This window comes from Pipistrellus kuhlii, unplaced genomic scaffold, assembly GCF_014108245.1.
Source record: "Pipistrellus kuhlii isolate mPipKuh1 unplaced genomic scaffold, mPipKuh1.p scaffold_m20_p_78, whole genome shotgun sequence".
NCBI classification, from domain to species: domain Eukaryota; kingdom Metazoa; phylum Chordata; class Mammalia; order Chiroptera; family Vespertilionidae; genus Pipistrellus; species Pipistrellus kuhlii.
The window spans coordinates 148,488-165,472 of record NW_023425582.1 but is presented as its reverse complement, the minus strand read 5'-3'; the positions used below and the strand labels follow the sequence as shown (position 1 = coordinate 165,472).

General features: G+C 58.4%; 2 protein-coding genes across 5 annotated transcripts in view; one reads left to right on the top strand and one right to left on the bottom strand.

Moving 5' to 3' along the window:
• The window catches only part of MCPH1 (microcephalin 1), an 88,109-nt gene that overhangs the window by 29,288 nt on the left and 41,836 nt on the right, over window positions 1-16,985 (top strand). For all 3 annotated transcript variants that reach the window (XM_045576229.1, XM_045576230.1, XM_036423172.2), the window contains one exon: window positions 2,445-2,522. In XM_045576229.1, the coding sequence (XP_045432185.1) occupies window positions 2,445-2,522 (78 nt within the window). The remainder of the gene's footprint in view (window positions 1-2,444; window positions 2,523-16,985) is intronic.
• Window positions 5,421-16,985, bottom strand: part of ANGPT2 (angiopoietin 2) — a 36,723-nt gene continuing 25,158 nt past the window's right edge. The window contains exons 5-9 of one of the 2 annotated variants that reach the window (XM_036423167.2): window positions 16,118-16,248; window positions 12,149-12,250; window positions 11,088-11,254; window positions 7,192-7,322; window positions 5,421-6,190 (exon numbers count right to left, since the gene is read on the bottom strand). In XM_036423167.2, the coding sequence (XP_036279060.1) occupies window positions 6,030-6,190; window positions 7,192-7,322; window positions 11,088-11,254; window positions 12,149-12,250; window positions 16,118-16,248 (692 nt within the window). In that variant the 3' untranslated portion in view covers window positions 5,421-6,029. The remainder of the gene's footprint in view (window positions 6,191-7,191; window positions 7,323-11,087; window positions 11,255-12,148; window positions 12,251-16,117; window positions 16,249-16,985) is intronic. The other variant, XM_036423168.2, reaches the window with a different exon arrangement.

Here is a 16,985-nt window from a genome sequence, read left to right as displayed (position 1 = left end):
GAGGAACCTCGCAGCTCGTGTGTTTCTGTCAGTGACCGTGGCCGGTACAAGCCAGGCAAACAGCTATTCTAAGTGTTTGTAACCACCCAGAAAGCCGGGAGAAACATGGCTTTAGTGTCCAAGTTTATAAAACCTCCTTTCACTGAACTTCCTAAGTTGTGTGTGTGCGTGTGTGCGCGTGTGTTTGTGTGTGTGCGTGTGTGTGATGTTGGTTAGGCAGTAAAAATCAGGGACAACCAAAAGGTGGTCTAATTGGCAAAATGCTCGTGGACTCACAGGTCCAACTGAACACTGAACAAGTCCCCGAGCTCACACCTGTCCTGTGCCCTCCCTGTGGAGGCTGATTTTCCCGCGGCCTGCGGCTTCCCCAGGCCATCGAGGGCCTAGCCCAGGCCCTCGCTCCTGGCTTTTCTTCTGATTCCCCTGCCCCGAGCCGATGCCCCAGCACACAGGGAAAGGAGCACCACCCCTCATGCCTCCCAGACGGGCCCAACCACCCCGTCTCCCTACCCTTCGTCCAGAACACCCCACTCGCCCAGGAACGGGCCATCTTGGCTTGAGGTCCCTTCCCCTTTGCCTGCTGAGCTCCCTGGGGCTCTGGGTAAATATCAGCTCGTTGCCAACCCTTTCTGGGATCTCCTAGACCAGGATGGGGGGCAGGGGGAGCTCTGGTCCATGGGCCGTATAAGGCCCTTGACATCATCTGGCCTGGCCCTGCCAGAGTTCATTAAATGTTTGACCAAATAAATTGATGGTGTTGCATGGCCCAAGGATGGTGCTATAAATATCCAAACAGCCCTTGGCAAGGAAGGATCTCCACCCCTGCCTAGACAGCCAGCTGGCTTCCCCGCTGGGTTCCCATGCCTGTGCTGGAGCACCCTGTGGCGGCTGCCTCCCGCCCCCCACGGAGCCTGACCACCTCGGGTTGTTGTGCTTCCAGGCCCTGGCGTGGGATCTTGCTCATGGTCACAGAGGAACGATACGTGAGCCAGGAAAGCGTTGTTGTAGCTCCTTGTGTCTGGGGCCCAGGCCAGTGCTGGGGGGAAAGCATTCGGACCCCATTCCCTGAGCCTGACTTCCCTGCCACACGCACTTTCTCTCCAAACAGCATGGCCGTCCCCTGTGGGTAGCGCTGGCGGTGATGGTAGGGTAAGGTGACCAAACGTCCTGCTTTTGACGGGACAATCCCAATTTTTAACAATTTGTTCCACGGCGTTTTAAAAAAGTCCAAAAAATTGAAAATCAGGACTTTTTAAAATATATTTTATTGATTTTTTACAGAGAGGAAGAGAGAGGGATAGAGAGTTAGAAATATCGATGAGAGAGAATCATCGATCAGCTGCCTCTTGCACACCCCCTACCGGGGATGTGCCCGCAACCAAGGTACATGCCCTTGACCGGAATTGAACCTGGGACCTCTCAGTCCGCAGGCCGACGCTCTATCCACTGAGCCAAACTGGTTTCGGCAGGACTTTTTTAAAACACAGGACACGGAACAAATTGTTAAAAATCGGGATGTCTGGTCACCTTATAATAGGGGGATGTGTCAGGCCGGTGCCCGTAGGTGGTTCTGAGCTGTAGGAATTCCCAGAAGGGAAGGCTTCTCCTGCGCCAGCAGTTCAGCCAGAAGGACGTAGCTGTGCAGCCACTACAGGAAGAAGGGATGCCCGAGGCGGTGACAGACACGTGCGTTTCATGGTGGCTCCAGTTGTGAATCCTGCCGGAGGGTAGAAACCGGCTGGAGGGACTCGGTCACAGAGCAAAGATGGTGCCTGAGCCTCCCGCCTCAGGCGTTGCTGAATCAAAACGAAGACGTTATTTTGATCATTTAAATGTGTGGATTCAGGTGCTGCTGCTGCTGATGATGATGAAAGCATGTTTTTGAGATATTTCCTCTTCACACGTCCGGGGTCTCTCACGTGTATTCTGGGGAACTTCTGAAAGTGTCAGACGATGTTGGGAACAGTGCACGCCAAAGGGTTGCTTTTTAAGCTTAGGCCTCTGGTCTGTCTCCTCCTAATTTGTGTCTTTCCTTTTAATTAATAAGACTGTGGAAAACTCTCCTGAGCATGGTCTACCATGCCTCCTTAGGTTGGAGACGGGCAGTTTTAAAGGAATGTACTGTTCCCTGTCTAGGAGAAGGGCGTCTCGCATCGGATTTGGCCTCCATGGGACAGCAGCCCTGGTGTCTAATCATCACGAGGCGACACCTGACCAGGCCCTTACCCATGTGCTGCTTGCGCAGCCAGGAGGTGCTGGGGCCCTTCGGGGTGCAGCTCACGTCTGCTCTGACCCGGGGGGTGAGGGGGGGGGGGGGGGGGGGGGTGCACTCGCCGCTGGGTTTCCCATGTGTTTTGTTTTTGCTCGATCTCCTAGGTGGCTTGTTGTTCACTAAGACTCTTTGACAATAAATGTTAAAAATGCTCCCTTCTATGCCGTGGCAGGTCCTGTGGTCTCTGGAACTGGGTCACTGGATTTCTGAGGAGCCCTTCGAACTCTCCGACTCCTTTCCCGCCGCTCCGGTGAGTCAGGCCTCGCTTTGCGGTGGGGACTTCAACTACAGTTTCTTGAGAAATTGTTATTAGCAAAGCTGTGCGCTCTGATGTTTATTAAATCAAGAGCAGTTATGCCCATAACTAGAAAGACATCCAGAGACTATTTGTGAGAAATGCATTCTCAAAAAGCCTTAACTATGAAGCCCTCAGGACAGAAAGACAAAACTGAGAAGGCGTTCTTGAGAAGGGCCTGTGTACGCGCTCACAGCTGTGCGCAGTGCTGCTGCCGCCGCCCGTGAGACGGACCTGGGAGCCGTGAAGCGTGGCCTGCCAGCAGGATGGGCGGGCTTTGTCTCCATGTTTCCTAACTCGGCTCCACCTGCCTGAGTTCCCACGTGTCTAAGACCAGCAGGAGAGCTCGGGCCTGGTGTCCGAGGGCGGAGCCTGATCTCCCAGGTGACGGGGCGCAGCACCGCGCAGGGGCTGCTGGTGTGTGCGTGTGTTCATTCACACGCTTATCGCCTGGAAGACGGACGCGGCTGCATCTGCGGCAGCCAAGGTGCATTTTTGGCCGCTCCAGTGTTCTGGGCGATTGTCCCGTGACAGAGCTTGACCGCTGCCCTGAATCCCTGGGCTCTCCAGGTTGTGGGTGGGTCTCTCTTCATTTTTGAGATGACTGCTTTGATTTCTGTCAGCTTCATAGACGTTTTCTTACGGAGAGAACACGTCCTCTCAGCGAGGCTTTGGCATCATGGAAGGGAGTGAAGCGTAGTTACAGCCCGAGGTCAAGGTCCCGCTCTCTCATGAGGGACGGGCCGCCCAAGGACACGGGGCGGTCGCCTTGGAAATGCGTCGGGCTGCTGCTCTGTGTGGGCGAGCAGTGTGGATGGTGTTGTTGCCCACCTCCCCATGTCGGCTCCCCTCACACTGTCATTGCTCCCCCCCCCCCCCCCCGAGATCTGGAAACGTGCTCCCTCCCAGCAGAGAGTCTCATCAGATGCCCCCCTCCGCACAGCGGACGCCTCTGACGGTTACGGCCTCACGTTGATAAGGAGACACGGAGCACAGAGCGAGGAGAGCACTGACCCGGCCGGTCTGTGTATGAGCTGTGGGGCCACACAGGTTAGAGAAGAGCGTGGACTAGGGACCCGGCTGTGGTGGGATTAGGGACACGCTGTGGTGGGACTAAGGACACGGCTGAGGCGGGACTAAGGGACACGCTGTGGTGGGACTAGGGACACGCTGTGGTGGGACTAGGGACACGCTGTGGTGGGACTAGGGACACGGCTGTGGTGGGACTAAGGGACACGGCTGTGGTGGGACTAGGACACGCTGTGGTGGGACTAGGGACACGCTGTGGTGGACTAGGACACGCTGTGGTGGGACTAGGGACACGGCTGTGGTGGGACTAGGGACACGGCTGAGGCGGGACTAAGGGACACGCTGTGGTGGGACTAGGGACACGCTGTGGTGGGACTAGGACACGCTGTGGTGGGACTAGGGACACGGCTGAGGCGGGACTAAGGGACACGCTGTGGTGGGATTAGGGACACGCTGTGGTGGGACTAGGGACACGCTGTGGTGGGATTAGGGACACGCTGTGGTGGGACTAGGGACACGGCTGAGGCGGGACTAGGGACACGCTGTGGTGGGACTAGGGACACGGCTGAGGCGGGACTAGAGACACGCTGTGGTGGGACTAGGGACACGGCTGAGGCGGGACTAAGGGACACGCTGTGGTGGGACTAGGGACACGGCTGAGGCGGGACTAAGGGACACGCTGTGGTGGGACTAGGGACACGCTGTGGTGGGACTAGGACACGCTGTGGTGGGACTAGGGACACGGCTGAGGCGGGACTAAGGGACACGCTGTGGTGGGATTAGGGACACGCTGTGGTGGGACTAGGGACACGCTGTGGTGGGATTAGGGACACGCTGTGGTGGGATTAGGGACACGCTGTGGTGGGATTAGGGACACGGCTGAGGCGGGACTAAGGGACACGCTGTGGTGGGATTAGGGACACGCTGTGGTGGGACTAGGGACACGCTGTGGTGGGATTAGGGACACGGCTGAGGCGGGACTAAGGGACACGGCTGTGGTGGGATTAGGGACACGGCTGAGGCGGGACTAAGGGACACGGCTGTGGTGGGATTAGGGACACGGCTGTGGTGGTACTAGGGACACGGCTGTGGCAGGACTAAGGGACACGGCTGTGGTGGGACTAGGGACACGCTGTGGTGGGACTAGGGACACGCTGTGGTGGGACTAGGGACACGCTGTGGTGGGACTAGGGACACGCTGTGGTGGGACTAGGGACCCGGCTGAGGCAGGACTAAGGGATATGGCTGTGGTGGGATTAGGGACCCGGCTGTGGTGGGACCACAACCGGGACTAGGGACACAGCTATGGCGGGAAGCAAGATGGTGAAGTTGCTGGTTGTCCATCTGGCTGAGCTGCCTGGCAACTGGGCGGAAAGCAAATGCCTGAGGGCCTCCAGCTCAGAACCGCCTGCCCACCTGCCCGCTCGCCAAGGAACAGCCACCGAGTTAGCCCCAGGTCAGGGTCTGGGTCGGCCTGGGCGAGAGTCTGCTCACGCTGTCACACACTCACGACTTCGAGGGGAACACCAGATATCAGTTTTGTGCTTCAAAACCCGTTTCAAAGCTGTGTGGTGGTAGACATTTACAAATAAACAGCGTACTGATACAAGTTACCTTTTCCTGAGATAACTTAAGGAGGGAGTTCAGCTTCGTGCACGTCCCACGTTGGGCTTCCTCTCCTTGGCCTGCCCGCCCGGAGGGAAGAGCCCGAGGGACTGGGGGTGGCGGGTCGGTCCGGGAAACAGACCAGGCACTCTCCACGGTCAGGACGCACGGCTGTTGTTTTGGAATCAAATTGCAGAATTGTAAACATTATCATAAAAGTTCACCTCATAAGTTACATTTAATTACTAAAAATACCTTCATAGTTAACAGTCAGGCAGCAAAAATAAGTGTACAATCTTTACATGAAATAAAAGAATACATCCTGGGAGTTTTTTCGTATAAACTTGACATCTTTTTGAGCATTAGCTTAGAACGCAGCTGGCGACGCCTGTGCAGACACGCGGTTTCCAGATGAAAATTAAAGCACCCAAGAGAGGGCAGAAGGCACTCTGACCCTCGCAGGGACCTAGTCTGTGCTGGGCGCGAGGCTGCCGTCCCCTCCGTCGTCAGCCGGCAGGCAAGCGGGGTGCATCCAGACGACCCGGGAGCCCGGAGCTGTTTCCAGTTATTCACTGATGCTCTCGGCGTGCAGGAGCCTGCGAGCCATCATCCGTTTGCAGCATAAACTCGTCTCTGCACAGACACCCTACAGTCACGAGGTGAAGGTCGGGCTGTGCTGGGGTTGCCGAGCAGGACAGGTGTCAGTGGGGAGTTTGGGGGCTCCGACTCGGGCCCCGGGTGCTTCCCTCTGGGGCGGAGGGACAATGCCGCCGTGTCCCCCGGCCTTCTGGTGAGGACGCCGCGGCCCGGCCCTCCGCGGGCCCGGCCTCAGAAGTCCGCGGGCCGGATCATCATGGCCGTGGCCTTGAGCGAGTAGCCCGAGCCCTTCCAGTAGTACCACTTGATGCCGTTGAACCTGTTGGTGCTCTGCCTCTGGGGGTAGTACATTCCGTTGAGGTTGGAGGGGCCACACGCGTCGAACCACCAGCCTGTGAAGTGCAGCAGAGGGTCAGGGTGGGCCCCCTCCCGGGAGCAGCCACCCGCCACCCGCTGGCCCACGCGCACATTCCTGCATTTTAGGTGTCGGTGTCCTGAGTGCCCTGGGCGGGGCCGCAGAGGGAGGGTCCTGTGCACTGTGGGCGGGGCTCGGACAGGCTTCTCCCCTTTGCTGTGGCGCTGCGTGGGGAGGCCACGGCCACATGTGGGGAGGCCACGGCCACTCGCAGGAGAAAGAACATCTGGACGGGGACACTGAGGCCTCGGGGTGGCTCTCAGCAGCCACACCCTTTCCAGTTCCCCAGCTCAGTGACCTGGCTGATCCAGGCTCCCCCCACCCCCTGAGAAATTCTTTCTGTTTAAAATATAACCCCAAGTTTTAAGTTTCCAGTAGAGCTAGATAAAAAGAAAAAACTTAAAGCCGCACAGTGCTCACTGAGGTGAAGCCGGGTGAGTGTGGGACACAGCGGGGGCTGGGCCCCATCTGCACCCAGGGGCTGGGCCTGCTCTCCCTCACCCAGCTCACGGTGCCAGGCCTGCAGGGAGGCGTGGAAGGACAGAGTGGTGCCACTCATGAGACTTTAAGACACAGAAGACGGGAGCAGGACTGTTGCCATTTCTATGCAGTGAGACAGATAATGTGGTGAACCTGAGTGCAGTGGTCAGCTTAGGGTGGGGTTGGTAGAGCGGCTGTGTTTGTGTCTAGATGTTCTGTTTCTCTGAAAAGCACTCTGGTGCAGTATTTATGTTACATTCTGCAATGTGGCCCCTGGACTGAGACACCTGCCCATCACCAGGTGCCCAGGCTCTCTCCTGGGCTAAGCAGCTCCAGCAACAAAGCGGAAGCAAGCCTCTCCCCCGCGGGCAGGCCTTCTATGGTGTGGACGTGGTCACCACTCACAGCTGATCCATGGCCAGCCCATAAACACACACACACACACACACACACTCACACACACCAGCCTTGGCCCCCCGCAGACAGGCAGGCGCCTACCTCCCGTGAGCATCTGTGCGCACTTGCAGATGCACCGGTCCCTGTCCACGTCCTTGGTGCTGAAATCACTCCCTGGCTGGCTGATGCTGCTGATCTTGCCGGCCGACCCCGTGAGGCCCTTGAGGTGGATCCTGGGGGCGGGAGGGGAGAGGGGGGATGAGCGGGGTGTGCCCCGTGGAACACTCTCCACAAAGAAGCCCTCTGCCGAAGGGCGCTGGCCCGCAAGTGCACCCAGCAGCCTGGACCGAGCATCCTCGCGCGGGAATAAACAGGAACCCGCTTATCATCAGTCCTGAGGCTGAGCGCGTGTTTTGGTGAAACCACACGGATATCACTTGCACAGACATCAGCGGGACTTGGGGCCCTTCCACTCATTTTCCTGCCGCTCTGAGGTAAACAGGAAGGGGACTGCACGTAGTGGGGAGGGGGGAAGGGAGGTTGAGGGCAGGGCCCTGTCCAGGTCTGCAGGCTTCACCCAGACAGGAACACGCATGTTGTGGTGACGGCCGACCTCCGCACCCTTGTTGTTGGTGGGAGAGAGCTGGGAGGCCCGCAGGAACAGGGAAGGGCCTTGGGTCTGGAGCGGCAGGCTGGCCGGCGGCCAAGAGCAGGGTCCACGTGCTGGGTGGGTGTGGAGCTTGGGCATCGGGTCTGCCCGTCCTGGGATCCACAGCACAGGCCCTGCAAAGTCAGGGAGGACTGCACGCCACCCCAGGGGATGGCGTCCCTGACGCCCGCTCGTTTGCCAGCCACAGCCTGGGAGATCTCGATTCCAAGAACCATGTCGGCACGGGGATGGAGAAGGGAGGGGTCACAGGCCCTTCCACGGAGCATCCATGGCCGCACAGCCCGGGAGCCCGCGCCCCCGGCTCCACATGTGGGGTGGTCGCGGTTCTGGGTGGGACTCTTTCGTGGAGCAAGGTGGGCCCACTCCTCCTTCAGGGTCCCAGGCTCACTCTTCTCGCGTGGGTGGGGGCTGCCCACGGAGGAGGAGGCCATGGAGGCCAGGTGGGAGCCTGTCCCAGGGGTTCAGAAAGCGCTGGTCCCAGGGCATGTGCGTGCGAGTGACTTCTGTTTCAGTGTTTCTAGATGTGGCAGCTCTGGACACACGATCATAGGCATTGACTCGACTTCAGAATTTCAGTGTTACCCTGTTTCCAAGATGTCCACAGGGCCCAGCCCCACGGCCCCTGCATGGCCCCCACATGGTCGCCCTCATGCCTGCTGCATGGGCCGTGCATGGCCTGCATGGTCCCGGCACGGCCAGCACGCCTGCACAAAGGCTCGTGCAGGTCCTGCTCATCTCTGGTCTCAGGTCCCGGGGTCCTCGCAGGCCCTCCCCTTGGCTCCGAAGCCTGAGGCCAGCTGCCCCCCCAACAGCCCCTCCTCCCCGAGCAGCTCAGCTCGGGGCTCAGGCACCGCCCCAAAGGCCGGCAAGCAGGAGGGCTCTGCCCTCGCCCTCTGGGAGGCTCAGGGTGTGGCCACTGGTGGGAAGTCGTGTTCTCCTCATGTTGGGGATTCGAAGGGCCGCCCCCTTGGACTCCGCTACTCGGCTGTCCTCCCTTTCACAGAGCAGAGGGGTGGGGCGGAGCGAGCATGCCACGTCACACTGAGTCTCAGTCCACAGGACTGCCTCAGTGCGTGACCAGTTACAGTCTAATGTGCAAATAGTTCTCGTTTTAGTAAAAAGAATTATATTTTACTGATGTACTTTTCAGTTTTCTGCCACGTGGGGACCATACATCGCAGCTGCTGTAGATGGTGACTTCCTGAGCCCTCTGCAGTGATGCTGATGGGACGTGGACATGCTTTGTTAGGGGAGTTGTGCTTTCAGGGTGGCATCGGTCTTACACTGCCAAGCACATTACACTGAGCTTTAAACAAACAGGTGCTTTACAAAACGGCATAGCCAAAAGCTGACTTCTATTTCTAAACTAACCAACTCAGGTTAAAGTATTTTTATAATGTCAGCATCCGAGGGTAATGACCCGTTTTATAAAATCTTATATAAACAGTCTAATCCTTAATTTCTGTGCTTCTTTTTTAAAATTCCTCTGTTGTAGATTCCTAGCCGTTGCCAGTTGACAAAATATTTAGCTTGGAGGTAAAACAGTGACCAGCCACTGGTGTCTGACATTCCTCGGGGCTTCGATCTTTGGAGCGTCCTTGGTGTAGAGAGGCCTCACCTGTCTCACCGCCGCCCGCCAAGGGGCGGCCACTCTGAACCGTTCTCCCTGTGCCTCCGTGGACTGTCCCCGACTCCCACCGCGCGGTTAGCACTGACCGGATGTCAGGCGTACCCCTCTGCAGGGCCCTTTACAAAGCAGCAGCCGGCTGGGGGTGGGGCGCAGCGCTGGGAGCTGCACAGCCCCGCATGGTCCCCTCATGCCCAGGCTGCTGGCCGTCCCTCCCCGGGAGCCAGCTGGGGCCTGAGGCTGTACTGTGGGCAGAGATGCGAGTGGGGTTTGCATGGGGCTGCGCCAGGCAGTGACAATTCGTGAGGTCCCCTGCACATGGTTTATCTCCGACCTCAGGGTGGGCGGGGCACGTGGGCTACGTGGTTGGTATTTGCCCCCCGTCTGCCCGCCAAGCCCTCGGAGCATGGGGTGGCTGAGGTCTGCAGGGCACCCCTGCACTGTCCCCTCTCTCCATGCTCATCACGGGCACATGCATTCTGAGTCCTTAGGAACCACACACCCATAAGTGCCTCCTCTGTGTGAGCCTCACCCACACAGCCTCACCCACCTGCATGGCCTCACCTACCCGCCCGACCTCACCCACCCACACGGCCTCACTCACCCTCACAGCCTCACCCACCCGCCCGACCTCACCCACCCACACGGCCTCACTCACCCTCACAGCCTCACCCACCCTCACAGCCTCACCCATCCACTCAGCCTCACCCACCCACACGGCCTCACTCACCCTCACAGCCTCACCCACCCTCACAGCCTCACCCACCCCCACGGCCTCAACCACCAGCACGGCCTCACCTACCTGCATGGCCTCACCCACCCGCCTGACCTCACCCACCCACACGGCCTCACTCACCCTCACAGCCTCACCCACCCACTCAGCCTCACCCACCCCCACGGCCTCACCCACCAGGACAGCCTCACCCACCTGCATGGCCTCACCCACCCCCACGGCCTCACCCACCAGCACAGCCTCACTCACCTGTATGGCCTCACCCACCCCCACGGCCTCACCCACCTGCATGGCCTCACCCACCCCCACGGCCTCACCCACCCCCATGGCCTAACCCACCCGCACAGCCTCACCCACAGAACCTCAGGCACCCCACAACCTCAGGGTCCCAGCTCTCAGAGCCTCTGCTGCCCTGCTTGCTCTCACCACTGTTAGAGCAAGAGAGAATTCTGGCCAGGGTTTCCCCATGTTCTCCAAGGGTTCGTAAGTAGCACCACCAGCTGGCGTACAAGGTAATGGTAGGAGCAAGGGAGCCACAGCAGAGCACTGCAAGGTGACTATCCACCGTCTCCCCAATTCTGCTGCTTTTGCACTTGGCAGTCATCCTGACTTTGGGCTGAATCTTACGACTGGTTGTGTGCTAACTGCAGAAGGCAGAGTGACTCTTAGAGCTTTGCGGTAAATAATACAGCAGCCCAAGGTGTGTGTCTGTAGGATGCCATCCTCACACTTCCCTGCAGGCTCACACTCTATGTGCCCGGTCAGTGCCCGGCTCCTTGCAGACAGGGAGCAGGCCCCGGGCAAACACTGTCCTTACAGGGCCCTCTGTCCTGAAAGCCAGTCCCACTCAGAACCGGGGAAGCTCACCTAACGGGGCGAGGGGCTCTGGGAAGACAGGTTTCTCAGGGTGGTCTGGCCCCAGCTACCACAGTGTCCTCCCTCCTGGGACCGTCGCCAGAAGCCCTCACCTGTAGTTGAGGTCCTCGCCCGAGAGGGAGAAGTGCTCATACAGGGCCTGGGCCTCGTTGCCCTCCCAGTCGGCCAGGCGGATCCTCAGCACGTAGCGCTTCTGGGTGGTCACCTGGGAGACAAACTCATTCCCCAGCCAGTGCTCACCGGCCGGGTTCCCGAAGCCCTGCAACCGAACGGAAAGTCAGTTCCCGGGGGCTTCCCGTGAGGGCTTTCCCGTGGGCTTCCCAAGGGCTTCCCGTGAGGGCTTTTCCGTGTGCTTCCTGTGTGGTCTCCCCTGTGGGCTTTCCGTGATGGCTTTCCCGTGGGCTTCCCATATGGGCTTTCCCGTGTGCTTCCTGTGTGGTCTCCCCCGTGGGCTTTCCGTGATGGCTTTCCATGATGGCTTCCCCGTGGGCTTCCCTGTGGGCTCCCCGTGGGCTTCCTTGTGGGCTTTCCCGTGGGCTTTCCCGTGGGCTTTCCTGTGGGCTTCTCCGTGGGCTTCCGTGTGGGCTTCCTTGTGGGCTTTCCCGTGGGCTTTCCGTGTGGGCTTCCCCGTGGGCTCCGTGTGGGCTTCCCAGGGGCTTCCCCATGAGTTCCCTGTGGGCTTCCCTGTGGGCTTCCTGGAGGCTCCCTGTGGGCTTCCCGAAGGCTCCATGAGGGCTTTCCCGTGGGCTCCCCGTGTCTGAGATGAGGGGCCCCTCCTCCTCCCTCCCATGCAGCGAGCTCAGATGTCTGTGCTGGGAGCTGGGTCCTCCAGAGAAGAATGTGGGCGGGGTGAGGCCAGTTTTAAGAAACTAAGCTACATGGGGGCATAGGGGGAGGGATCGTGCTGGGGTAGCAGCTGGGAGTGTGGGCTTGCCAGCCAAGAGCTGCCTGGCGTGAACCCCCTGCTCACGTGTTGTCTCACTGCGTGGCCCACGCTATACTGACAGGGCTGGTCTTTAATGTGTGTGTGTGGGGGGGGGGGGACCACACACCAGGTAACAGAACCCTTTGGTTAGAAAGCTGTCCTGAGTCCTTGGTTAGCTTGGGTTTGTGGTGAAAGCTCTCATTTCAGATGGCCCAGGGCTGTTCATACCGCTTTATACTCTTTCCAAGTCCGCTGGAAGTCGACACTGCCGTCCTCTCGCCGCTGGATGAGGGTCCACCCCCCTCCGGCAGACTCCATGTCGCAGTAGGCCTGTAACGGGAAGGGCACGTGACTGGTGTGTGGGTTGCGACTGGGTCTCCTGCTGAATGTGAGGAGCAAGACGCGTGTAGATGCCCAACAGCATGTGCTGGGGGTCTCTGCGGGAATCCCGTGGTTTTGAGTAAATTGAAAGCCATGACTTACAGGATGGAGGTCGCAGCAATACAGTGCAGGCTGGTGATGGACGAAGGGTGCCTGACTGTTAGGCTGCGACCCCTGTAGCTGACACGGATTGCCCTTCCTCAGAGTCGCTGTGAGGGATGGCCCGCCCTCCGTCTCCACCCTGGCAGACGAGCGTGGACCTGTCTACGTCCCTGAAAACCTTTGAGAGGGAGCCGTCCCTGCACCTCTGCCGGAGGGATGGAGGGGGTCCCCGTGCTGTTAGGGCTCCCAGGAGTCCTGTGAGGTGGCGTGTCCTGGGGCCATCCCGCTTCCCCATGTGGGGTCAAGTCAAAATTGGCAGCCATCCCTCAGCACCAGGGGCCTGAGGGGCCACGTGCTTGGTGTGATCCAAGCGTGGCCTGGCTGCTTGCCTCCGACTCGCGCCAGGCTCTGCCCTTTGCTCACTGCCCATGGCACCCTTCCCCCCACCCCCAGTGTCTCTCAGCTCTGCTGCCACGCCGGCTCGGGGTTTAAACTTTGTCAGAGTGGAATTCTTTCTGGGATGGGAGCATGCATGCTCCGTTTCAGCTCAGCTGGAGGTTTTTCATGAAATTAAACCCCCTGAGAATAAGATCACATAGTAGCTATAAGTATAATACAAGATTATGGTGGAAGGAAACGTTTCCCAGAGAGCGAAGAGAAACACCCTGCAGTGTAGCAGGTGGTAAATGTGGAAGCTGAGGTTCAGAACCATGAGCAGTAGTCTTGCTTTGATGTTCTCCGTGGTCCTTTCGGTGGTGATGGCGAACATGTTGCCAGGTGGGTGTAAGTGTGTGCTCCGTGCACTAATCCAGAGAGCTGGGCCCCTTCCACGCTCTGCTGCCAGCCTTCCCTCTCCCGACCTCCCTTTGGAAGCGTGTCCACTGAGAAGGAACATGCAGCCTCGCCATGTACGTCAGCGGGTGGTGTGGTCCACGGACGGAAGGGTTGTGGGTTTGATTCTGGTCAAGGGCACACACCTTGGTTGCAAGCTCATCCTGGCCCTCAGTCAGGACGTGTGCAGGAGGCAACCAATCAATGTGTCTCTCACATTGATGTTTCTATCTCTTCCCCTCCCTGCCTCTCTCTCTAAAAAAAAGTCAATCGGAAAAATATCCTTGAGTGAGGATTAACAAATAAAGAAAATTCCACTTATGCATATATATATATATATATATATATATATATATATATACACACACACACACACACACACACACACATATACATGCCTACTATGCAAATTGTCCCCGAGGGAGTTCTACTGGGAAACAGGGAGTTTGATCGCTTGCTATGACATGTGCTGACCAACAGGGGGAGGCACAGAACAAAGGAAGGCCCTGGCTGGCAGTTGGAAGGCCCCAGTTGGCCCTGATCTTCAGCCAGGCTAGGGACCCTACCCATGCACGAATTTCATGCACCAGGCCTCCAGATAAGAATAAAATGATTTTCCATTTCAGTTCATTGGACATTAGACTTGATCTGCTTGCAGGAACCCTCACCCTGGGCTGGCAGCAACCTTGTTAGTCATGGTTGCCACTGTGCATACCCATGGGGAGCTCCGAGGAGCCTTGCTCGTGTTACCCAACCAGACTGTGACTGAGGCTGTGCTGCCTCTGGAGCGGAGGAGGTGTAGTCGGGTTTGGCTAATGCAGCCGGCCGTCGTTCAGCTGGGAAGTGGGACACAGGCTGTCACGGAGTACTGTCCGCCTCACTGGGCCCAGAAACAGGGACTGGCCCGAGGCCCCGCAGCAGGTCCATGTCAACGGGGGTCCACACACCGTCCTCTCCCGTTTGCTGTGGGCCACAGCGGCCCGGCCGCTCACATCCATCGCGTGTCACGTAAAACCCACCTGGTGAACCAGCTCCACACGCTGCCTCTGGCTGCGAGGCGTGTGCATGCAGACGTAAACCCTCGACCCGGACGCACATCCGGGCAGGCTGGTCAGTCCTCGGTGCGCCTGCCTTGCTCCAGGGACGTGGGGACCTGTGATGTCCAACCTCCGCTCTGAAGTTACTGATGTCAGAGTTGAGCCTCTGGGACAGGGCGGATCCCTGCGTGTGTGTGAGCAGTGCAGCCCCTGTCCTCGGACGCCGGGACTTTGTCCAGCTTTAAAGAAGAGAGCTTGTGGAAGGCGGAGTGTTGTGACTAATTCGGTCGTGAGACTTTCAGAGCCGTCCACACAGCCCGTGGCACTGGGGAGTGTGGAGCAGGTCACAGCAGGGAGGGGAGCAGGCCCGCCAGGGCCCGCGCGGCTGTGGGCGCCCACCGCAGGCCTCAGGGTGAGCCGGCTCTAAAGCGGGAGGTCCACAAGTGCTCAAGGTTGTGGTCGGCCTGAGGTCACGGTGAGGGACCACTGAGCAGCTCACACAGCACACAGCCTTCCCGTGACATTGGGAGGAAAGTGTTCCATCTCAAACTAGCAGACACAGCGCTTTCCATGCACCACCCTGCAGTGTCTGCACCGAGACCACTGGCGTTTTCAGAAATGACGTTGAAATATTTAGGCCCTTTTTTTGGAAAAGATCTTCCCAAATCTCAACGTCCATTGCTTGGAGTGGCTGATTCGGGACGGAATGGGGCACCCGCCATGCAGGAAGCTGGCCTCCTGGGGCTGAGGGCACTCCTGGGTTACAACTCCCGTCTGTGGGATGGGCGGTGAGCACCAGCCCAGCCTCGGGAGACGTGACGTTACAGATGAGGAACCCCTGAAGTGACTGACTCAGACACACAGTTGGCAGAGCTGGAATGTAAGCCCACATCCATGCCTCAGTCTCCGGCTGGAAGGGAATCTAAAGCACTTCATCTGGACCATTTTAGAGAAAAGGAACTTGAGAAAGATGGCTGTTCCCTGCCATGAGTTACTGCTAACATTTGAAAGGAACGCCAATCCTAATGTTTCCAGTGTGAGCAGAGACTCGTCACCCCCAGCCCCACATGCCTCCCTCCTGTGGGGCATCTCGTTCTCATCGGCAGCAGAGTACCTCAGGCTTTTCCCCTGATGCACTGCTTCTGGGCATCCGGGACAGTAGCTGATTCCAAGGCTGATTGAAAGCGGAGTGCACGCCTTCTCACGTCTGTGTGCTGAGGCAGGTGTGTGTGTGTGTGTGTGTGTGTGCGTGCGCTGAGGCAGGTGTGTGTGTGCTGAGACAGGTGTGTGTGTGTGTATGTGTGCGCGCGCGTGCTGAGGCAGGGGTGTGTGTGTGTGTGTGTGTGTGTGCGCGCGCGTGTGCTGAGGCAGGGTGTGTGTGTGTGTGTGCTGAGGCAGAGGTGTATGTGTGTGTTTGCTGAGGCAGGTGTGTGGGTGTATGTGTGCGCGTGCTGAGGCAGGTGTGTGCTTAGACAGTGTCTGCTCACCTGCACACCAGGCTGTGCTTGTCCCAGAAGGACTGCCCTGGGTGAGGGAGAAAGCATGGCCCCTGAGCCTTTGGGGTGCCCCGTTTTTACTTGAACTCCCCATTGAAAGGGACAATGGCTGTTCATTGGGAGATATTTTTTTTAAACTTAAGGGAAGGGTCTTACACTTCAAGGAAGACAACCGATGAGACAAGCCCGGGGCCAGGAGAGGGGAGTGTGAGTGAGCAGAGCGCCATGTGGTCAGTGCCATGTGTGTGCTGAGGGGGCGTGCAGCTGGGGTCAGCCTGCTCGGCATGGACCTGGAGCCCGCAGGACAGGCAGAGTGCCCTGCCCGCAGCCGGGGACCGGGGAGCCCTCACCTTTGTCTCCTCCGTGGAGTTGGGGAACGTCAGCGTGTAGACGCCGCTGGTGGTCAGGCCGGACTTGAAAGCCTCTGCGCAGTCTCGGAAAGCTACTTGCACCTCCTTCGTGGCCGGGGCCGGCCGGGCTGCTTCCAGAGATAAAGAGCGGTTATTTTAGGGGGGCTCCTGGGCAAGTGGCATGTAGGGCTCAGGAGGCACTCATTGGGGGTCATTGCAGCTGACTTCTCAGTGAGGAGAAAGGACGTGCTGGTTTCCTGCCCTTTCCCGGACCTGCCTCGTGGCCTGTGTGCTCCTGATTCTCAGCGACCGTTATCTGTGGTCAGCTCCCACTTCCTCATCAGCTTCACCATCGGCTGTGACAAACTATCACATTTAAAGTTCTTCCATCCCGTGTGGAGCCCGTTGAGTTATGACAGGAGAATAAACGAACATCCCCCAAAGCAATGGCACCTGCCAGGGCTGCACGCACCCGGCCCTCACCCATCGAGACTGCTGGGAAGACATTTAGTGACCCTGGGGGTTAGCAATTGTCCCAGAGAGTTTGCGTTAAAGGTGAACCTAATGCTCATTTATCTGTGTCTTTGAAATTCTCTGTCTAGGTATAAAAACTCTAAGACTATGAAATTCTTCCAAGTTTAAATATTCAGACTTCCCATCCCTTTTTGCCACACTTAAAAAACGTGTGTGTTCGTGTGTGTGTGTGTGTCCATGTGCGTGTCTCTGTGTATGTGTCTGTGCGTGTCTGTGTGTGTGTGTGTGTGTCCTTGCAAGCGTTTGCCTGCCTCTCACTGGAGGGAGGGTCCCAGGCACAGGTCTGGGCCCTGGAGGGGGATCAGGGGGGATGGGGCGGGCCTCTTGCTGTTCC